Below are 23,253 nucleotides of genomic sequence, written 5' to 3'. Positions count from 1 at the left end.
CGCAGTGCTGCAGGGACTGCCAGAATCGCAGAATGTTCTGAGTTGCAAGGGACTCTCAAGTGCCATCAGTCCAGCTGCTGGCTCTGCACAAGACAGCCCCAAGAATCACACCTTGTGCCTGAGAGTTGTCCAAACTCTTGGTGAACTCTGCAAGGCTCGGTGCTGTGACCACCGAAGTCACCAAAACTTGGAATGTTGCTCCCATGGGAGTCTGCGAATTACACAGTTGCACGCAGCTTTAATCAGATCTTTATTTGAAAAGTTACCGTATTGTTGCACTGGGGATGTTTTCCATTAAATGAAATCATGTTGTTTGTTTCACGAGTTGTTGCCAAACAGGGGATCTGTGTCCTTACAGTCCTCAAGGGTTCAAAAATTTCCTGGTAGGCTGTGGCCTCTGCATCCATCCCTGTGAAAGTAAGCAGGGGGTGCTAAGCTTATTGCACTTATTGGTTAGATGAAGGAAGATGTTTCTCTTGTGTGGCAAGCTGCTTTTTATAGTTTTCTGGAATTAATTAGAATGAAGCGTTAAAAAAGAATGAAATAAAAAAAAATCCCCCCCCTCCTTGAAAAGCTTTTGTCTCCTATTTCTGTTGACAGGTTGTTTTCCAGACACTTTTTTTTTTTTTGCAAGTGCTTAGTGTCTTGCATTGGAAGACAACGGCTAGGAACTGAATTCATTGCTCATCCAAGACACGTTCTTGTAACTAGAGTTTGGATTTCTGCCCGAGCCTAGGCTTTGGAAGATTTGTTTTAAATAAGTGCCACACCTCCCAGAGAAGGAGGGAAAGCACAGTGAAGGGGAGTTGGGCTCCACATCAAAAGTTCTCAGGGAACTTAAAACTTCAGTTCTTACAAATTACAGACAATAAATTGACTCAAAGGTTTATGGAACAGATGTGCTTGTTAATAAGTGCCATGGAGGGCAGATACAGCACAGTCTGTAGATTTACTTCTTTCCTTCATTTAACAAAGTTGAACTTGGCAAATACGAGTCCCTTGAATTCTTCTTTTCAGCTTAACCTCATTAGGGCATGACCATCAGTATCAGGTTTTGTCAGTGATGCCTCTGAACTCTGTTCTTGTTGCTATTACATAGGATCTTTGCTTTCTAAGAAACTACTGCTAGACAGATTGCTTTGGGTAATTCCTGAAAACTTGTTCTCTGAGAAAGATGAATTGTGTTTTATCACAGCCGTTCCTGTTTAGAAGTCAGTGTCTCAGTTAGGCCTCTTATTAGTTTTGGAGTGTGGTGGATGTGAGTCAGAGTGGAAAAACGTTCTAAAATTAGACATGCATTGTTAAGAATTTTATTAAATGAATTGCATCAGTGTCTTTTTACATTACTATTTTAATGGACAATTTCTGATTTTCCATATCATTAGTTGACTAAAAAAGGGCTAAAGAGACAAGAAACTTTTCAGCATTTTTTTGTCTGTGAACATGCTAAAAGGTAAACTGGCATGCTTGTAGGTGAGCCACTCTGCTTAAATACAGCCTCTTTGTTCTTCTGCTACCTGTACCAACAGAACACCAGGACTGTGTTTTCTCCCAAGGAGAACAGGTGTATTATGAAACTTCAGCTTCTTATTTCAGGACTGAAGCAGAGCCATTATTTGAAAAGCATCCTATTTTTGAGATTAATATGTTAATGGCTAAAATTATGACCCCACACTGAGCTGAGTGCAAACAGATGTCTCTGCTGAGCATGCTGCAGGATCAGGGCCCAGGCTGCCTTTTGGAAGTTGGCCTCTGTGCTCTGGGAACTATTATTTCTTTCATTACCTCTGTGTTAAATGAGGACGGTAAGTGTGTTAGATTCTTTTTAAATGAAAACCTTACACAGCATATCTGGAAAAGAACTTAACTCTCTGATTCACCTGGCAGAGTTATAGTTTTAAATGTCAGAAGGTAGGATGAGAAGTCATCCCTTTGTAGTCGTAGGGAAATGAGTTATGTGAGATGTGCACACCTGTCTTAGGTGAGCAGGCATAACGAGCACTTGCACCATGTGGAAAACACGTTTTCTTGCAGGTCACAGGACTTTCCAATGTTCCTTTTTTTTTTAATTGTTATTTTTATTTTTCAACAAGACTGATCAGCAGAGAAACTGATCCCGTTGCTGTGGGGTGGGAGAGGCCGGCAGTCTGTGGGAGAGAACCATGTCTGTTCGGGAGTCCTTTAACCCAGAAAGTTACGAACTGGACAAGAGCTTCCGTCTGACCCGATTCACTGAACTGAAGGGCACAGGCTGCAAAGTGCCGCAGGATGTCTTACAGAAACTGCTTGAATCTCTGCAAGAAAACCATTTTCAGGAAGATGAACAGTTCCTGGGGGCAGTTATGCCCAGGTTGGGTAAGTAGTTGCTGCTCTGGACACACTGGTTGTCCTTCAGCTCGGTTTACTTGGTGACACGATCACATTTGTGGTTTGTTTAACCAGTTTGAAAATTATGTGTTGTATAATGCATGAACAGCATCCAGAAAGCTGAACAGTGAATCTCATGCTGTCATTTGTTGGCATCTGGGATACAAGAATATTATCTTAATTATTTAACATCCTGCAGTGCACTCAACTACAAAGGCAAAACACTCAGGAATGGCCATTGTGCTGGAACATGCTTAGGTATTAGTCAGTAGATGCTGTGCAAACTGAAATCCTCTCAGTTAATTTCTAGACTTTTATGTTCATGCATTGCATTTGGAATTTGATGCAATGGATGAATGCATTTGGATGACTCCCAGGTGAATTTCCCATCTCCCTCCCCTCTGTTCCTGGGTCACAGAAAGTGAGCAAGAGAACTTCCTTGCTTCAGCTGACTGGGAGCAAATTGTTTCACAATTGTCATTATTCCTTTGAGTCCTTTCCTTGTTCCCCACTCTAACTCTTTTGCTCACCTGTAGAAGCTGCCTGGGAAAGGCTGCCTTTCCAAGACCTCTGTGTTCTTGCCAGCTTCACTTTCTCTTTGATATTTGCACAATGATGCAAGCAATAAGGGAAAACAACCTGCACAAGCCACCTACATGGGGAACAGGGCAAACGTAGGTATTTTGATACCAGCTACTGTACCTAATATTGATATAGATAAATTAATGTAGATAATGTGTTTAATGACATTTTTAATTCTGTTTGTCTATTTACTCAGCCCTGCATATTCAGTCTCTTTGCAGTGCAGAATGGTTTTTCCCCTCAACTTCAGAATAAATGCTCCATTGATATTCCTAAGTTATTATCAGTTTAGTGTTCAATAACCTTATTTAAAATTATATTGACATTGCTAATTGTCTATTAGCAGGCTAACAGGTTGCAACCCACTATTCTGGTAGAGATTGAATATAATCAGAGATTAGTAAGGCACCCATGCTCTTGCTTAAACAATGGGGATCTTTGTATGAAGTATCTAAGCAGCAATTGTGTGTGAAGCTGGGGTGGCACTATCATTTAATATTCCCTGATAGAGGACACTTCCATCTTTTTTTCATCCCCAAACTGCTATTTATATGTATTTTTCTATATTAAGTAAGCTGTTCACAGCAGCATTTCAGTTTGGCAATTTTCTAAAATCAGCAGTAGTTTGGTTTAGATTTCTTTTCTCTTAAACTTACAGGCTCTAAACAATAATGGAACTGCTAGTAGACTTTTCTTCTACAGCTATATGAAAATATATAAAAGTCGATTTAAGCCTTCAGTGTGTAGGTGTGATACTATGTAACAGAAAACCTGTTAATAATAGGTGAAGAGTTCAGATCTCTTTTAAAATATGCTTTTGTGATGAGCATCCCTTTAGCAAATGTGTCTTTGGGTAAGTTTGGTGTGAGATTTGCCTTTGATGTCTTGTGCTTAGAAGGTATAGACACGTAACTTTGCACCTGTGCATGGGCATCATACTTTTGAAATACAGTCAGGAGGGAGGTTGCCAGCAGCAGGTTCAAGCTCTCCCCTTTTAGTTCTGCAAGAGATGTTACCCAGAGCAAACTTAAATACAGCTGTGGGTAAGAAACTTTTTAATCTGATGTTTATTCTCAGAGCTGTTATGGATCTGAAATCAGTCATGGCTCTGAACAGAGCCACTTGTTATTCAGACCTGTTTTGGTGGAACATTAACACAGCCTCAGAAGGACCATCATCCCAGCCCCTTGGTGTGTCTGTCTGTCAGAGTTGGTTTTGCAGCATTATGGCGTGAACAGGTGAACTGGGGGCAAAACAGCTCCTGCACCTGGGCCACTTCTCTGTAACTGCTTGTGCCCTTCCCTGGAGGCACTGGATGTCAGGCATAGTGGCTTGGGAGCTTCTCTGGAGTTTGAGCAATCCTAAATTACTGCTTGGGAGCTTGTTAGTATGTGTTCTCTTCCAAGGCAAGATCTCCTTCCTCTCTAGGCAGGAGATCCTCTCCACCTGTACAGTGATTGCCTGGCAGACCTCTGTCCCCTCAGATGACAGCAGCTTGTTCCATCCCTGTACAGGACACTGCCAAACTCTGGTTTGTAGCTCTTGCTAGGGTAGTGTGTTTCATTAATACATGGTGAAAAGTTCCCTTGTGACATCTGCTCCCTAAAAATGGGCTATTTTGAAGACTCCTGTCCTGTGGGGCATGCAGAGTAATTCCAGGTAGCTTGCTGCCAGCCCAGGAAGGAGGTGAGCTTCCTGCCATTGCTGCAGGCACAGGCTATCCACAGGGGAGTGTGGTCAGCCAGCATGTTGTGATTTGTCACCTGCCCCTTTGGTGTGGGCTCTTCTGTGGCAGCAAGTGCTGGGGGGTTCTCATAGCACATGTTGTGTTTGAAATATCCACTGCCAGGGAAAAGGTTGTGGTGCTCAGAGCTGTGGTTTTCTCCAAGGAGTTCTGTATCTGTCAGGTGGTCTGCAACCTTCCAGCTGTGCCAGGCAAGGCTAAGGTGGGTGAATCATCTTTCACCAAGGGCCTGGGCTGTGGCTTGTGGAGTTCTTGTTCCTTCTGTCCTTTATGAGATGCTGTGTCCCTTCACAACTGTCACTGTGTTTTTGTTGAGATCAGAGTGACAGGAAAACCTATTTGCTTTTGGCAATATCAGTGTACTTAGTTCCTCTTAACTTTAAATGTACTTACATAAAAGCACAGATGTTTTTGATGTGCTGTTATGCTGCTGCAAAAGAATAAAAAACATTGTAGTTTAGTTCTTGCCTTCAGCCATTTGCACTTATGTTCAGTTCCAACCAGGAGTTTTCTTTCTTTGCTTGTTTTTCCCTCTTACTTGTGCTGTGTGCTTTTTCTGGCAAAGGAATTTGCCTTGTCTGTTTAGGCAATGTTAGGAGTTGTATTTCTCAGACATGTTTTATGAACTCTTTTGTTAAGAGCAACAGATAATTTAGGGCACAGTTACCCACCTCACTCATGGATTTCTGTCTTTGCAGGAATTGGGATGGACACTTGTGTTATTCCATTAAGACATGGAGGTTTGTCATTAGTCCAGACAACAGATTATATTTATCCTATTGTGGATGACCCTTATATGATGGTAAGTTGGCTAAACTTGGTTCTTGGGTCTGTTGCTGATTTGGGCTTCTCACCAACCTGATGGCAATTCTCACATTTTCTTCTAGATGTGTGGTGCTATTTGTGTGATTAATTGCATTCAGAGTATTTCCTAAGTAGACATGAAGAGGGAAAGGCATAATTTGATCCTGGAATCTCCCATGTTGGTCAGGAATGCTGCAGTGCTGCTTTCCGTGTAGGTGAAAGTTGGGAGAACTGCCACCTTTAATTCAGATTTCCCTTCATCTCTTGTTCTGTGGGATTTGGTTTGAAAAGCCCAAAAGGGGGAAAGAGAGCAGCCTGTGAAGTAGCAGAGAATGAACTCCATTTACAAGCAGAACCACATTGTAATTGGCCTTTTTTGAGGTATTGAAATAACCAGGTAACCCATTAGAACTGGAAATACCTAATGTCAGTAGTTGGCAGAAGCACCTGGCAATTTCAGAGTGCCTTGTGAACACCAGCTCTCCTGTGGTGCTACTCCACTTGACCATGGACACACAGAAATGGCTGGTTGGAAGGTCTGTGCACTTTGGCCTTGGTTCATTCTGTGTTCCTGTCACATTTAGTCTGTCTCAGCTGAGATTCCTGTACGTGTGGCAGTGATCAGTATTGATTTGAACAGATCCTGGGAAACAAATGAGCTTTAAAAAATACTTTAATAAAGCTATAAGGAAATGTAAAATGAAAGGTGCTAGAATTCATATTTTCTGTGGTTTGGATGTGATTCATTGCTTTTCTTGCTGGTGTGACTGAATGTTTTATGTGCTGCTGTTAGTTTGTTTGCTCTGCAAGACCTCTCTGGTAGGTTTTGGACACAGTTTGAAATTGGGGCTTTTTTTTTTTTTGGTTTTTTTTTAGCATGCTTGACCACGTGCTGTGCACATATGTAAGCCTAGCTCCTGTAATTTCTCTTCCAGGAGAGCTCTCTTTCTGCAAACTGAGCAGCCAAAAATCTCAGGCTGGCCTCTGGAGTATGGAGTTGTTGAGCTCTCCTGAGAAATTTGATTCAAGCAGGTTGCTTTAATGTCATGTGGGAACTTGTCAGGGACCAGAGGAGCAAAAATGTTTTGGAGATCTGTGTTCAAATTCATCATTTGAGACCCTCTCTTTTCACCTTGTAACAAAAACTTGAGGGGCAGTGTTGAAGGCTGTGGTGAAGGGGGAGGGTTGCTTTGTTTGGAGATACAAATGCCACAGGAGTAGATAGATGGGCCTGTGCCCAGATGAGGTTTAGGTCAGTGTGGTAGGAGTGGAATGTAAATTTGGCCTTAGTCCAGCTTCAGTGGTTGCATCATAGTTACAGTCTGTGCTGTGATCCACATGCACCAGCAGCTGTAACCTTGGTGCTGTCTAACTCTCAAGTCCTTCACTTTTCATTCTTGAGGGCATTTATTTTAATCTGGTGGCTGGCCACTTCCTAATCTGTTTACATATGTGTATTTCTTCCTAAGAGCTAACTGAGGGTGGGGATTCTGTCTCCAGCCTTCTTGCTGATACCACCAGTGATGATCCAGCAGGATGTTGCTCCTGGACCCTCTGCTCAGACCTCTCATTTGAGGACAAGATTACCCCAAGGGGCAGTATAGATTACCTCTTACTTGTGTGGACCAACATTGGTCAGAGGACAGTCAAATACAGTTTGCCACGGGGTTTATGGATGGCTGTTACAAGCAGAGGAATTGTGAGACTTGGGAATTTTGAGTCTGTGTCCAGGCTGTATAAAGGGGTGTGCTCTGGCCTCCTGTGCTCAAGACACACTACTGCTACCCTGCTTCAAGTCCAGGTGTCCCCAGACCCACGCCTGTTGTCACTGTGGTACCAGCATCACTCACCTGCAGTGCACACTCTCCTTGCCCTTCCCCTCAGTCTCCTTACCCAGGCACTTCTAGTCTGGTTTTGAGTGGGTGTTCCCTGATGTAGAGTCTCTTCCTTTCCCTGTGCATAGGGTTTACCTGCAGCTTCTTATCTGATCTCTTCCTAATTGGAGGAGAGGAAGCAAAGAGGGAAAGCCAGAAGTGCAAATGAACTCCCAAGCTGGGTGCGACAGAAGGGATTAGGAAACAGCTGAGGAAGGCAAAACTGCTTGTGGACTCAGCTGAACTTCCTATTTCTGCTCCAGAAAACAGCTTTCACTCTCATACTGCTTATTTTAAAACTAAGTTCTGCAGTTATATGCAAAATCATTCTTCCTTCTTTTCCTCTTTCTCCTTCACTTTCACTTTGTCCTTGAAAAACACTCAGTCCATGGGGAAAATTATCCCTAGGATGTACACCTGTAAAATTGGTATCAAGGATAGGATTTATTTAGCTTAAATGGCTTTTAGAAAAGCTACAAGCAATCAAAAAAAGGTTTCATTATAAGTATCAATCCATCCACTGGGACTAGTATTGGATACTGGCCTCTGTGGTAGCACTGTGGAGATACATGTTTGAGTACAGGAGCAGGGAACTGGCTGCTTTGGGAGAGTACATCTTTCCCCTTCCATCCAGGTCCCTTTTTGTTGCTGTTTTAAGAGCCTTCACTGAAGACGGGTGTCTGATTCTTTATCCTTTGCCCTTACAAATAATTCTTAGTATTGCACACAGGTCTTTGTGTTCCAGGCACTGTGCAAGCAGGCAGGTGACCTGCAGGACCTGGCCAGGCTGACCCCTGTCCGTGAGCCCTGTGGGGTTGGCTGGTGTTCACAAGAGCCCTGTGTTGTTCTCTCTGCTCCTTCAGACTTGGGAATTGCACTTCCCTGAGTTTGTTTCCATAGTGGTTTTGGCAGTTGGCAAAAGCATTATTAGACTGACCTCTGACTATCAGAGGTATTGTCCTTATGCTTTTAAAAACTTATCTGTCATTCCTAACAGGGCACTAACCAGCAGTTTGCTTGGTAAATACTGAAGATAACAGAGAATGGCTTGATAGTTCCACAAAAGGGAAATGGCAGGCCTATAGAAATTTAACAGCTAATATCCATCAAATAGTGCAGTACACAAATCTCTTCTTAATAGTTTAAAATTTAAATTAAAGGATATTCCAGTTCCAAATGTCAGGGATTCCCCTGATGCCACTGAAAATTCTTAAATTTATGAAAAACTGTATTATATTTATTTGTGATTCAGAGATGTTGTTTCATGTCATGAGCAAGTGAAGTAACTGCCTGAAAATATTACCTATTTGCAAACTGTATCAAATAAGACTGTTGTTGCTTTTACCATGGTGCTGTTGCCTTTGAATATAATGAAAAGCACAGACTTAAAATCATAAAGCCAGGTGTTGGTTACAGTTCTGCAGCTGTAAACGTAAAACAACTTTCATAGAATGCATGGAGTCTTCCAGAGTAACACAACAGAATTTGTCCTGTATTTTAAAATATCTTGCTGTCCCTTAGGACACACCCTGTATGAGGAAGTTCTGCATCTTCATCAGGAAACTTGATGTTTTACCTGTGCTGGGTCCATACCTCAGATCCATCAATTTAGTAAAATTAGAGTAACTAACCTCATGCCATGTGAGTGATGGCTTCTCAGTCCTGTCAGCTTCCTGACTTCGTAGAGGAATCTTCAGCAGACAGTTTTGCCTCTTGTACAAATTTTTGTTAGTGGAAATACTCACATGTACACACAACAGTCAGTAAAGTTGTTGGTGCTGTAGCAAAATTCAGCTTGATCTTGTCACCTGGAAAGTGACAGATAAACACATCTCTCTCACTATGTGAGTGGTGGGAGTACACAGCTTCCTCAGTGGTGGCAAATCCAGTCCCTGGGAGTTCTGAGCTTCTCTATTCCCTGCACATGCTGTCATCCCCAGAGCAGAGGAACAGCCCAGTGTGGGTGTGTGCTGGCAGCACAGCTGTATCCTCGGGGAAGAGGAGTTCTGTCCTAGAAACTGAGCATTGCAGACATGGCCCCAGAGTAGGGCAGGGAAGAAACATCTTTCTCATCAAGGACCCATTTTCTGCATATTCTGATGCACAAGTTCAGCAATATGTACTTTTAGGATTAACTTCCTATAAGTTGTGAGTTCCATGCCGTGGCCATCTCTCTCAGGATATACAGGTTTGTGCTGGAATAAAGTTACCAGGAATACACCATGTTAAGTAAACAGAGCTTGTGATCAGGGACAGACAGTTGATCTTCACTTCAGCCTCTCAGATTGGGCATCCAGTCTGAACTCTGGGATTCCTATGGAGTCTGGGAGAGTGTGCTGACCAAGACAGCTGGGATGAATTCTCTGCTTGGCTGTAAAAGGAAGGATACCTGCACTTCTAGGTGGGCACATAGCCCATAATGGATCATACCACATCTCTAGCTGGGTTTCTTAATGCTGTGGAGTAAGAAGCTGTGTCAGAGTGCAAACTCACACTGGAAACTGCTTGTGGAAAATGTTTAAACATTCACTAAGAGTGCTGCAGATTTTTTTTCTTGTCTCTCTTTGTTTTTCAGGGACGAATAGCGTGTGCCAATGTCCTAAGTGACCTTTATGCCATGGGGGTCACAGAATGTGACAACATGTTGATGCTCCTTGGAATCAGCAATAAAATGACAGATAGGGTAAGACTTCTGACACTTTTTCTTGAAGGAAGAGTCAAACATCTAAATGTGCTCAGAATGTATTTACTTTAGTGTAAATTTAGTGTATTTTCTCCTCAAAGTTTGAAGCTGTGTAAAGAAGAGATGGTCTTACTGAGTGGCTTAGTTCATAGGATCTTGCCTCATAAGCATTGTGAGGTCATGTGCTAAAAGTTCAGTTTTCTGTGGTATTGTGATCTGCTGCCTTCATCCCCACCAAAATGGGGTGCCTCCTTCTCTCAAAGGCCAGCATTTGATTGCCAGTTCATCTATCAATCTGGATAAATTATGATTATGGGTTGGTTTTGCTGCTTTTTGTTTTGCTGTAGTAAAAAAGGAACGTTTATTCTTAGAAGGATGTAAGTTGAAGCTTTTATGGTCAATGGAGCCCAAATGCCGTCTTGGTTAAATGTTGCCTTTTAGCACTGCTCTGCTGTGGCTGTACCTGATTGCAGCAGCAGGATAATTGTTCTGAGTTTCCAGAACTCTGATTACTCTTGCATGACCTTTTGAACAATGTTTCTTCAGTGTAAGAGTGTCTTTGCACCTCTTCTACACAGAGCTGTAAAACTGTAACTCTGTGGGATAACATGCAGTTTCCAGGAGGCCAGACTCTTCCTAAGGGTTCCTTTTCTGTCTATTTGCCACGAGGGCATTTGTTTGGAGTGGTTAAAGCCTTGGACCAGTCTTGTAATGACTAGCACTGCTGTGTATGGAACTCTGACTTCTGTTTTGATCTCTAGGAAAGAGACAAAGTGATGCCTCTAATTATCCAGGGTTTCAAAGATGCAGCAGAAGAGGCAGGAACATCTGTTACTGGTGGCCAAACAGTGTTAAATCCCTGGATTGTTTTAGGAGGAGTGGCCACGACAGTCTGTCAGCCTAATGAATTTATAATGTAAGTTCAATCACTAAACAATCAAAGGCACTGGTCTGAGGGATACAGTAAAAATCCTTTAAGCACTGTGTTGTGATCTTGTGGTGTGTCTCTGATGAATAAAGCAGCACCTTCTGCTTGCATTTGTCCTTAGCACTCAACAAGATGCCACATCTCTTTGTACATATTTGCTTTTTTTTAAACAGAATGTCCTTTTACTTCTCCCCACCCCCCCATCCTTTTTGATCCTGTTCTCCTTTTGACAGGAGAATTAAGCATCTAATCTTTAAAGGTAGTGGAAATTGTTTTGAACATAAATTTCTGCCACACTTATACATACATTTCTAAACCATGTCCCAGTTATCCTGTTAATGGCTGTAGAGAACTACAGAACTGCTGTGTTTGGAGCATTCTGTCCATTTAACAGTAGGTGATTTTGAATGTCCCATTGTGGCATGTTAGTCTATACAAATGAACCTGTTTATGATCCTAATCCTGGATATCTTATACCCTGGGTAAAAAAAGGTAAATTTTTTGCCTTATCCTCTCTTATGTCTCAAAAAATTTGAAAGAAGAAGTGTAATTTGATGTGTCTGACTGCAAGCATTGTTTTTTCCAAGAAAGAAGGATTAGCACTTTTTAAACAAGTTTGCAGCATTTTCCTCAATAATATTGCATGGCAATGAATCTCAAAGGGTAATTCTGCAATTAGTCAGTTTTTTAACTGTGCAGTAAGATGTGTGGGTTTGTGAAAATGTAATCATCAGCACTTATTCTTAATAACATGTTTGAATCTCGCTGTGTAGTTAATATATGAATTCTTTGTTTCCAGGCCAGACAATGCAGTGCCAGGAGATGTGCTTGTATTAACTAAACCCTTGGGAACACAAGTGGCTGTAGCTGTCCACCAGTGGCTAGATATTGTGAGTACACTGCAAAAAAAGAAATAGGGGAGAGGGGAAGAGGTATAAAGATGACCTTCCTCATTCCCTCAATGTGACAAAGTTCAGCTCAGATGGGAGTCATCTGTCATCTCCCTCCTCCTTCCTCCTTGATATGCTCCAGCCTTCCCTACTTGTGTGCAACATTCCTTTGGAATCAAGGCAATTTGCAATTTTGTGCTTAGTGAGCCCATCTTAATTGCACCTAATTCTTAGTTATTTCTCAGACATTGCTGTAATAACCAAAATTGTTTACTAACAGAACAACAGACTATCAGCCTGGGCAACATTATGCCCTACTCCACCTGCCAAAGTAATTGGCAACACTTGCTGATGGCAATTAGGCCAAGAATGCTCTCTCTGTGTTCTTGGGCTTTCTGCTTGTGTACATGGAAGTTTATCTGCGTTTCACATGTACTGCCCTGTGCATTCAGTAAGAGTATTTCTAGCAGCATTATGGATGTAGACATACTTCCATCTGTTTCTTCAGGCAAAAATGTAACTACTGAACTGAAAAGTAACTGCAAAATTGGCATCTGCTTATGTTGTCTGGCTCCCAGTACGTGACTTCCGAATTAGAACTGCTCAGTTTACACCCTAAAAAGATGCATCTTTTCTACTTTTGGGACTCCTGAGCCAAAAGACTGGCAGAGGAGTGAGCTGGAATCTACTTTGGTTTGGCTGTTGGCCACTGCATTGTCAGATGAATTCTAATTAATGCAGCTAGTGTTAGCAAAGTGGGAGAGAACCAGCTTAAAACTTCATTGGTGTCTGAAGTGTGAGCAACAAGGGAAAAATATTTTTCTCCTTCTTCATATGGTCTGGCCTAGCAAGTTTGACCTCTTCAGAATCCTGTGTTTTCCACAGATACAAGGATCAGGGCCTCAGATAATCTTGATATGAAAATGACGTGAAACAAGATCCTAATTCCACAGTATGTTTTGTGGCCATAATCTATCTTCTTAACATGTCTCCTTGTTGTACTGATGAGCAGACTTGCAAATTAAGGCTATTCTGAATTTCCACGTATTTCAAATGCTACTAATTTCCTCAACTGTCAAACAGAAAAACCTGGTCTGAAAAATGAGGACAGCCAGGAAATCAATACTGCTATTATTATATGTAAATAGAATATATCTTTGATTGTGGTAGGAAAATGTCTGAGTAGCTGAGCTACCTTTTATTTAGCTTTGTTTTCTGAAAACGCAGGGAAAGTGAAGCTAGAATTAATTACCCATCACAAAACCCATCTGTAAATGAAATTTTGGTGGGGAATTGGACTTCATATTAAAAAGTGTGTGGGAGAGGGTATAGTATAGGAAATTTATGCGTAGACAAGAAATTCTTTGCTGTTGTCTACAGACCCTTCCCATGAGGAAATCCAGTCTTGCTTTTACAACCTGTTTGGAAGTTTTTGCAAATTTTTCTGCCCTAATTCCCTGTTGACTAACCCCAGTATCTTGATTGCTGTAGTGGAGAGGCATCTTCCTCCAATTCATATCTTACCTGTGTTTGTGGCTCTTCTACCTTCAGCCTTGAGTTCTGCTTCCACATAATTTGTGATTTCCATTGCCATCATCCGACCAGTTTCTGTCCTGGGATCAGCCTCAGAACTGTTTGTGAAACCTAAGGCAGAATGACTGCTCAGATTTTTTTCAGTCATTCCCAGAGTAAGAATAATCAATACCTGTCATCTCTGTAACAGCCACATTTTATTTTTTCACTTGGTCTCTCATTTGTGTAAACAAAAATGCCTTTGTTCAATTGGTAGATCCAGTTCAACCTAATATCAGAAACTCTGGTCCCACTGCCATCATTCCTTGCTCTTTAACAATTTATTTATTTTGGCTGATGAGTCTTTCCCCCTTTTGCCATTTCTGGATTCTCTTACACCCCTTGAAGTCAGCACTCATTTGTTAAGACATGATCCTTCCCAGTGTAGCATCACCTACCATTTCTTAGTACTTCCTGCACCTTTTGTTAAGTAAGATGTTTGTTCTATACATTTACTCTATGGAATGGCAGTGTAAGTATTGTGGCCTCAAAAATCCTGTGTTTTCTGACTTTAAGTTCTCTGTAATTTTATTTTCATTGCAAAAAAAAAAGTTAAATCAGTTGTAGTGTGGTTTTTAAAAACAAAGTAGTTGCTTTGTTTCATTCTGGATCTGGAATCACTTCAGCTTTGAATAAAACAATTACACTTTATAAAGGTACTGTTTCCTAAATTGTTGTGAAACCCTTCTGGAATGAAGAGCATTTATGGGAATATGGTGAAGGGATGAGACCATGCCAGACACTGGAGAATGGGTGGAAGATGCTGGTATTAAATTGTAAAGGGGGCTTATGAAATTGCCTTAATCCTAAACTAGAGTGATTATATCCTGCCTTAGCAAGCATTCCTCTGACCAGGACTGGTGGATATCAGTGGTCTGATCAAAGTTCCCAGGTGTGAAATCAAGAACAATCTTTAAAAACCCAAGAAGACAGAAATTACAAATCTCAACATCCAGCAACAAAGGTTTTTTTTTTTTTAATTTGGCTGTGGGAGTTCAATCCAGAGTTGCCTTGAAGAAGTCCTTTCCCAGGGGTAGTTTATTCCGCTCACCTCAGCTGCTGAAAGTAGGATTTGAGGTACTTAGTGCCTAAGAGATCTTTACATGAGCTTTGCTGAGGTACAGCAGACTAAGGAGCACATCAGACTGGAATATTTTTCCCCTCTTGAACTTGTTAAAAAAGGTACATTTTTAATTAAGGGTTTGGGGTTTTTTAAGTGGTCAGGATGTGCTTTAAAATGTACAGCTGAAAATCTAAAAGAATTTTTTTTATGTTATCCATTAGCCTGAAAAGTGGAATAAAATCAAACTCGTGGTAACACAGGAAGATGTAGAACTGGCATATCAGGAGGCAATGATGAATATGGCACGGCTGAACAGGACAGGTAAGCAGAGATGTGTGTGTTGGAGAGGAGGGATTGTGAGTATTTTCAATTCCATATCAACTTCATTTCACTGCCTTGGGGAATTGTGACACAGCCACTATGTCCCTTTCATTCTGCCCCATTTCTCTGCTCTTCACTGTTAGCAAAACCAGTAAATTAATATCAAACGCCCTCTTGTAATTATACAGCAAAAACACAAAGCTGCTGGATATGATTGTGGCTCATGTGAGTGCTGCAAGTAACATCCCAGTGAGTTAAAAATGTTTTAAAGCGAAAAATGTTGGATTTGTTCCTTATTTTCTTGCATAGAGAAGACCTGGCTGTGATAAGATTAAAAGAATTTGAAATAGAATAAAAAAAGGAAAAGCTCTAAACTTACGTAAGCTTTAATTTAAATTTTGATTTAAAAAAAAATTTTACCTTGTTCTAATTCTGTCTTGTACTATGTTTTCCACAGTGTGGAGTACGTATGTGGAATATATATTTTTTTTTTCTGTTTGTCTTTTTCCTGTTCCTGTAGTGGGTCTTTTGTTTTGATTTTTTTTTTCTTTGAATTTTGGTAGAGGGAAGGTTCTGCTTTTACCCTAGAAGTTTTAATCCAGGATTTCCCTTCTTTATTCAAAGTATCTTTTGGCAGAGTGGAGAATTAAGTGTTTCCTTACTTACTTCTCAGTTGAAGGAACAGGCATAGTTAAATATCTCTTTTCCCGTTTATTCAGTTTTCATTTCTTATGTCATCCCCCTGGTTTCTCATTCTTTGTCAAAGCCTTCCAGGAAAGATAAATGACCAGCATTGTCTCATGGAAAAGAACTCGGTCCTGCTCCCCTATCGGGCAGCACCCAAAGAAAGTCAAAGGGGTCTCGGTTTTGTTATTCTCTACTCTTGTCAGACACCTTTAACAACACTTAAATACTCCTAACTGGTGCTGTTGTCCTGCATGCACGGGTGCCCGTTTCCCACCCTGGAGCTGCAAATGTGCAGGAATTTCATGAATGTATAGGTGGGGAGGCTGGGGCCCTTCCCCCACAGCCGCAGGCTTTGTTCTTCAGCTCTCAAACTCGGAGTGTCCACATCTCAAGTTCTGATGTCGCCGTGGCCGGGCGGCAGGGGAGGAGGTGTGAGAAAACTGAGCGTGTCTGGTCCTTGCCCTTAGTGGAGCAAAGCTGAGCTCAGAACCTCGCTGGCCCCCAGCTTTGGGAAGTTTGGGTCTAAAGCAAACCCCTGTTTTAGACTGCCAGTATAAATGAGTAGCACGTGTCTAATAGCCCATGCTCATAAATGCAACTTCCATGACAGATTTTCAGCATGATTTAATGTCTTAAATACAAATTGAATTTTTTAAGTGTTACGTGCACTATTGGTGAATTCCAGTTCTCTTCAAGCACGATTTCATTTATTTTATTTATTTAACCCAACCTGGCTTGCATTAAAGGTATGCAACTTCATTTGGACTGTGCACAATATTGTTAAAGCACTCTCCTGGTCATTGGGTATTTTCTGATGTGGTGGTGTTCTTTCCCCCTCCCTCTCCTGTAGCTGCTGGACTCATGCACACGTTCAATGCACATGCAGCCACAGACATCACAGGGTTTGGGATCCTGGGCCATGCACAGAACCTTGCCAAGCAGCAGCGGAACGAGGTGTCCTTTGTCATCCACAACCTCCCTGTGCTGGCCAAGATGGCTGCTGTCAGCAAGGCCTGTGGCAACATGTTCGGCCTCATGCACGGGACTTGTCCAGAGACTTCAGGTAGGTCACAGCTGAGCCACCTTCTTCCTTCCCTACACCTGCACCTCAGAATTCCATTTCAAACACAAATTGGTGCTGTGTGTTCAGAGTCACAGTTGGTTTGGCACCTGGCCAGGCTGATGAGCAGCAGCCACACAGCTGTTCACAGCTGATTCCTTCAGCTGGACTTCAAACCCCCATCCTGTCCTGAATGTCTTCTGCTCCCACAGGGAACACTATTACAGAAACCCTGTAACCCTCCAGTTTGCAGTTAGAAGTTAGTGATGATTCTGAATTCTTTTGACACCTGCTTTTCTCTGCTAACCCCAGAACAGTGGATATCTGGAAATTCCACCGTGTCTGGCACAGTTTTCTCAAAAGCAAAGCCACTGGCAGTAGTTTTGCCTAACAAAGGATGGTGTTTGGTTTGTTACTATAAAATTTAGTGTTGGGTGGGACAGTGTTGGCAACTGAGGCCTCCTCTGTCCACAGCATACAGACATCCAAGAATATAGCTTACAGCTTTTCTCCTTTACTTTTATTAAATCTGACTTCAGGGATTGTGACAAGCAGCAGAAAAATAAATGTTGCTTTCTGACCCATTTATTACTTCAGTAATTCAATAAAGCTGCCACTTGCAGTGACAGTGAGTACAACAGACTGCACTGGAAGTCTGGCTGTGGACAGAACCACAGAGTCATCAGTGTTTGATGAGAACTTCTGATGGTTTTTAAGTTGCCTTATTTAGAGTAGGCTCTTCTCTGATGAGCATGATCATTGTCATCTGCTGGATGTCTTTCTACTTAACTTTTGTCTTGAATCTTCTGTTTAATTCTATTTTTACTAATTTAGTCTGACTCTTCTTTCTCTTTGGGAAATGGAGAGATGTAGCAACGAATCTGTCTTTTTCTCTTATTTAATTTCCCTGCCATCTTCTGGCTCTTCAGAAGTATTATGCATGTTCTCTGCAGTTCACAGCAGAAGGGGCCCCTTGAAGCAAAACAGTCGAAGATTTGGAAAAGAGCATCACAGTGAGAGCAATAAACTTTTCCCCTAGTGAATACATAACTTACTCTGATCTGCTGAGTTGTTCCTTGGCCCTCTGTGCTGGAGCAGACACTCTGTCCTACAGAGACTGTGTGGCTCAGATGATGTGTAACGGGATATGGGACGTGAACCCTTTCCAAATCCAGAGTCAGTCAGAAGGGAGCAGAAGTATCTGGTGGCAGCTTGGCAAGCTGTGTCAGTAAGGTTGGTTATACCAGTCAGATTCTTAGAACCCAGGAGCCCACATAGCTGGAGTGCCACTAGCATTTATTATTTGGAAAAAGCCCCAAAAATAGCATGATACAGAGCTGGAACTGCAAGGTGCTCTTCCAGGTGAGTGGCTGTAGTAGAGGTTTGGGTAGCAGTTGGTGGGAATGTTTTAGCTGCAAACCAAGTGCTTACGTCTTCAGAGCTGCCTGTCCTGCACCTTGGGGATACCCAATTCTCTTTTCACTGCAGGAATGTAAAACAGTGCAGATGGATGCACTGCCAGGAAGTGGGAAATGCTTGACTTCAGGATCTCTTCTGGGAGTGAGAGCAAGAGGTCTTTGAAATGCTGAGCAGCTTGCATTGTGCAGAGATGGATGATGATGGGAAAAACAGTGAGACAGATCTGGTTGGTGGTGAACTGCGGGTGCCTCCAAACACATCTGTCTGATTTGATCACAGTGCTGTGTTTCTCGCATTAGAGGTGGCCACAGGGATTTGTCACAGGGCAGTGTTTGCCAGATCCCCAAAAGATCCGTAGCCACGTGGATACACTGGCCAGGAAGCTGAATAACCACCCCCAGGCTTTGGGCTCACGCTGCTGGCACACAGCAGGGCCTGGTGTGTGTCAGCAGTGTGAGCTGGGCAGGCTGTGCTGGCACGGCTCCTTAGCATTCAGAGCAGGCTGTCTGCACACCTCCTGTCCTGGGCTTGATTTATGTGGAACCTGCCTTGCTGTGCCTGATACCCAGCTGTGGGGAGGCCTGCTGGGGCTGCTCAAGGCTCTGCTTACTCTGACACTTCTTCTCTGTTGGCTTCAGCTTCTAGACATGCTCTGTCTGCAGCTTCTTCATCTGGGAACAGATGTTTTCCAGCAGAGTGCACAGGCAGTAAGAAATCTACTGGAAAACTATTTGAATGGATTTTAAGGTTATTGTGTTGGGGTTTTTTTCCCCTATGTGCATTTGCTGGGCACCTGTTGACAAAAGACAGTGTTGAAAAGACATATTATGTCATCTAGTCCATCCTTCAGGCAGTCTTGCTAATGGTGTAGTCTCCTAAAATGGCACTTTTATATGATTCTGCACTCTCTTTTAGGGAACTCCTTGGTTGGTAATGGTTAAAGTTGCAGCTGGGCATTTGGTTTCAAAAGAATGAGTTGTTTGTTAGAGTGGCTACTTGCAGAGATAAGTCAGAGTTACTCTGTTTGGGACATTGATACATGTATGTATTTTTCACTCCTAATAACTTTTGGATGGTGTCAGATGACTCTCTTCTTGTAGTAGAGGTATCTCAGCGGCTTGGTGTTTGTGGAGACTGGGTGGAAATAGGCAGATGGATGGAAAAGAAGGGCTGTGTCAGTGCCTGACAAGAAGCAAGGCTAATGATGTCATCCTGCTTTCTCACTGCGGAGAAAGCCATTAGCAGGAGCAAGGACTTGGTTTTGATTCATGAACTATTTGTATCTCTGCTCTTAATTACAGAGCTTTGTCTGGCTGGCTTTTGAAGTGTTCTGTGTCTACTTCCCTGCTTGAAATACTACTTGTCAAAGCCAGCAATGTTCAAAGCCTCTTAGAAGAAAACCCTTTTGTTCTTACAAAGATAAGCCAGGACAGCCACCAAGTATCTACATCCTTTCAGTCCCCAAAAAGCAGAGCAGCTGGGGGTGCCAAGAACACAGACTAGCCTAAAAAACACCTTAAGGATTTACCCAAAGGGTTAAAGAGACTGGTCAGTGTACCAGAGAAATAACTATAATCCCTGTATACAGGAAGCTTGCTGCTGGTTGAGAGTAGCCCATAGCCTTTTTAAGCATTATTGATCAGACTGGGATGTAGCCAGCAGGTGGGGAGTGATTTTATTTCTTTTTTTTTTTTGGTCTTGACAGAGAATGATAAGGGGGTATGTGTACAAGTGACACAAAATTGCAGGAAGAGCCTCTGTGTGTGTGAAAAATCGAGTGAAGATTGCTTTTCTGCTGTTTCTTGTTTCCTTTTTTTACCATACTTGCACATCTCCCCTGACTCACTTGCACCATGACATAAATTTCACTTCAGTTGGATTTAGAGCCTTCCATGGGAATGTCACATAATTCCTTTGCAATTGATTTGTCTGTTACATCTGGAGTAGTTACAGCCACTGTCACTCAAGCTTATGGGTTTTTGTTGTTGTGTTTGATGGAAATACCAGGATGTTATTTTGAAATGTCAAAAGAGGTAGGCATTTTTTTTGGCTGGCACACTTTTCTTCAGAATTAAATTTTACAGAATTAAATTTTACAGAATTAAAAAAAGAAAATCACTTTCACACTTCACTCACCCTTTTAATTAACCCCTCATGTTCACTAGCTGCTTCTTCATGGCCCCAAATGAAAAGTGTCTTTAGTCACCACCGAGGGGACTGTGTGCCCAGAAAAGCAAACATCAAGGTACCCACTGTGCTGAGGAGTTGCCTGTGGAGGAGGAGGATGTGGCACCCGAGCCCAGGGCGACCTGCTCAGCTCCAGCCCTTTGCCCCAGGCTGGCTCAGAGCTGGAGGCAGAACTTGTGAGGATGAGAACGCTTTGGGTCAAAGAGAAGTGAGGCTCAGCATGTGCCCAAATTCCAGTGTGTGTATCTACTCTCTCCCTATGTTCTCCAAACATTTTCAATTCACTTGCCAATCTATCTTTTTCAGTGCTTTGGGATTCTAAGAATTGGAAGTGCTTTTGGGTTTAATTGTGGAATGGTGAGCTTGCTAACTCATTGCTGTGCTGCTTCTGATAGCCTTCGTTAGTAAATGAAGTATTATGTCTGAGAAAAAAAAACTTACAGGAAAGGCTAAAAAGGTTAGAAAATTGTCAGACAAAGGGGTCACAAGGGAAGTCACAGGGAGCACTGGATCAGGCCTGTGCTTCATGTTCTGCCTCTTGCATTCTCAGCAGGGCAGTGGTCCCTGCTTTGATGAATGATTTCATTGCAGGCAACAGGATTACTCACAGAATCAGCTGCCACCAATATGTGCTTACAGGTATCTGCATATGACCTTTATCCAAAATGTTTCTGTGTAGAGGCACTCTGCAGTCCTGTGAGGAAGGTTACAATGCTGGTGTTGTTTCAGTATGTCATTTGTTGGCATCAATACCACGTCCTCTTGCCAGCATCTTTTGTGTGTATTTGGCTTCATTTATATGAAACTAAACACTGCATTCAGGCGCAGACATCTTGCAGTAGAGCAAGAGCTTGGATTTCTGTGTCTTTTCTTGGAGTCTTTGGAGTTCAGCAGACTCCACTGAAGTCACCAAGAGCTTGTCCAAGTAGGGCTCTGGCAGACCAAGGCTGACATACTTTTCAGTCAGATGTTCTGACGCTCTGCTCTCTTTCTTTGCAGGAGGCCTCCTCATCTGCTTACCCCGAGAGCAGGCAGCGCGTTTCTGCGCCGAGATCAAGTCCCCGAAATACGGCGAAGGCCACCAGGCGTGGATCATCGGCATCGTGGAGAAGGGCAACCGCACGGCCAGGATTATCGACAAACCCCGGATCATTGAGGTGGCACCACAGGTGGCCACTCAGAACGTGAACCCCACGCCCGGTGCCACCTCTTAATAGAGATGAAATAGCTGTTTGTTTTTCAATAGATCTATTCCCTTATCATCCTACAATTTAAAGAACTGTAAAAAGAAAAGAAAACTTGTTGTGTCTGCACATCTGGTGGCCTTAGGTCAGTTTATGAGTGGATACAAATAATAAAATCCATTGCCTTTTTTTCCTGTTACATTAACTGAAGATGCACCTAATCTTGAGGCAGCTTCTGAGTTGAGAATTATATTGTTATCCAATACTGTTGATTCATTTTGAATCTTTAGACACTTATCTCTTGCCGCATAGGCTCTTTTTAAAGGTGCTTTCACGTAGCACAGACATTACCAGTCGTAGTGTCGAATAGCAGTTCGTGTCCTTTCATTATGTGTATATTTATCATGAATCTAATTTTGATGCCTTGAGTGATATTCCAGAAAGGCAATAAATTGACAGGAGACACAGTGGGTTACCCAGTAGTAAGAGGTTGCATGATTGCATTCAATCTTCGATTTTTAAGAAAAAAAAAATTATTTTATTTTATTTTCAAAATTTTTTTGTAAAGTTTAGTCTTACCAAGAGCATCTACGACCCTGGACATTGCTTGGTAGTGCACTCAGTTTAAACAGCAAGTGCTGACTTTTTGCATGGAAAGCGCTTCAGAGTCGAAGGAGTCATTTTGAATTTCATTATTTGTAGACCTGACAATATTTACTGTATTATCAATGATTGTTTTCTTTATTGATAGTAACGACAAATAAATATTTTTTTTTTTTTGCAACGTGATTGGATGTGCTATAGTGCAACAAAGGTTTTGCAGACCAAAAGGAGGTTACTGTATAATATTCATTTACAATTCACTATATAAATAACTACACAAATAATTTTTAAATATAATCAAACTAAAATAAACCTCTGTTCTGTGGATGGTAGTGTTTAATACATTTTATATTTTGTATAGTGATTACAAGCCTTTTTGTTTCTTTAAAAATCAGCAGCTGTTTAGTATAATTCTTAGTATTATTTTGTTCTTTGCTCAAATACAATTTTCTGCACGCTTTTGTGATCTGTGTTTAAAACCAACATTGCCAACAATGCAGCTTGAACTTAAGCTTGTTATTCAAAATAAATATTTAATTTTTTTTATTGCTCTTGTATAAGTGCATGAACTTTTTTGATTCCTATCTGAATTATTCACTAGAAAGAGGAGAAATCAAAATTTCAAAAAAATTATTGCATGTGTGATTATGTTGATGATTGTGATCATTCCTTGAATCAGTTCTTCAAGCTGTGATGTCCAGTGGCAACCTCGAGTAAAGCTGAGGGCAAGTAGGTTATCTCCAAGTGTATTACCCACTTGATTTTGTTTATTTTACTTACCAGCACCAAGTCTGCAACATTTTGAATTGTTTCCCCTGCAAGTGCTCTGTGCCTGCTGTCAGCAAGAGGAGGGCTGGTGGAATGGATGCTGGAGCCCTGTTTGCACAGGGAGCAGCCTCGCCGCTGACCCCACTCTGCCCAGACACTCCCTGCTGCCCTGAACTGTGCTGAACCTGCTCGTGGAGCTTCTCCCAGGTTCTGGAATTTCCTCCTTGATATTCAGACCAGCAAGAAGAAAATCTTGGATAATTGTTACTGCAGCAGGAATTACAAAGCTTCCATCTGTAAAAAACGAATTGCTGGTTCAGATCGAGTCTTGCATCACGCACAGTTTAAATTTCCAGTCTTCCTCATAATAGCATCTCTGGCAAACCTTGGCTCATCTTTTTTCCACTCAGTAGTGTTTTCAACAGGCACCTTTTGCAAAGCTAGAGTGTTTTTTTTGAATTCCTCCCTTTTGAGTAGCTTAAACCACACAGTTCCTCACGCTCCTTTTCCTGGAAAA

The 23,253-nt window shown here is 42.0% G+C and overlaps 1 protein-coding gene and 1 long non-coding RNA gene across 2 annotated transcripts; one reads left to right on the top strand and one right to left on the bottom strand.

Annotated features, from left to right (window-relative positions):
* Window positions 1-2,162: 2,162 nt before the first annotated feature.
* Window positions 2,163-22,514, top strand: SEPHS1 (selenophosphate synthetase 1). Its single transcript, XM_064421796.1, has 8 exons — window positions 2,163-2,355; window positions 5,392-5,495; window positions 9,947-10,054; window positions 10,816-10,970; window positions 11,782-11,872; window positions 14,729-14,828; window positions 16,366-16,578; window positions 21,181-22,514. The coding sequence occupies exons 1-8, from the start codon at window positions 2,163-2,165 to the stop codon at window positions 21,393-21,395; spliced, it is 1,179 nt and encodes a 392-aa protein (XP_064277866.1). The 3' UTR covers window positions 21,396-22,514.
* On the bottom strand, window positions 2,225-6,746 carry LOC135301583 (uncharacterized). The gene is made up of 3 exons (XR_010363345.1): window positions 6,630-6,746; window positions 5,087-5,123; window positions 2,225-3,019 (listed from the first exon to the last, which is right to left on the bottom strand). It is a non-coding gene; the product is annotated as an uncharacterized LOC135301583 (long non-coding RNA).
* Window positions 22,515-23,253: the final 739 nt, after the last annotated feature.

The sequence above is a fragment of the Passer domesticus genome, chromosome 5, assembly GCF_036417665.1.
Source record: "Passer domesticus isolate bPasDom1 chromosome 5, bPasDom1.hap1, whole genome shotgun sequence".
NCBI lineage: Eukaryota > Metazoa > Chordata > Aves > Passeriformes > Passeridae > Passer > Passer domesticus.
Note: the sequence above shows the minus strand (reverse complement) of the source record. Positions and strands in the feature narration are given on the sequence as shown.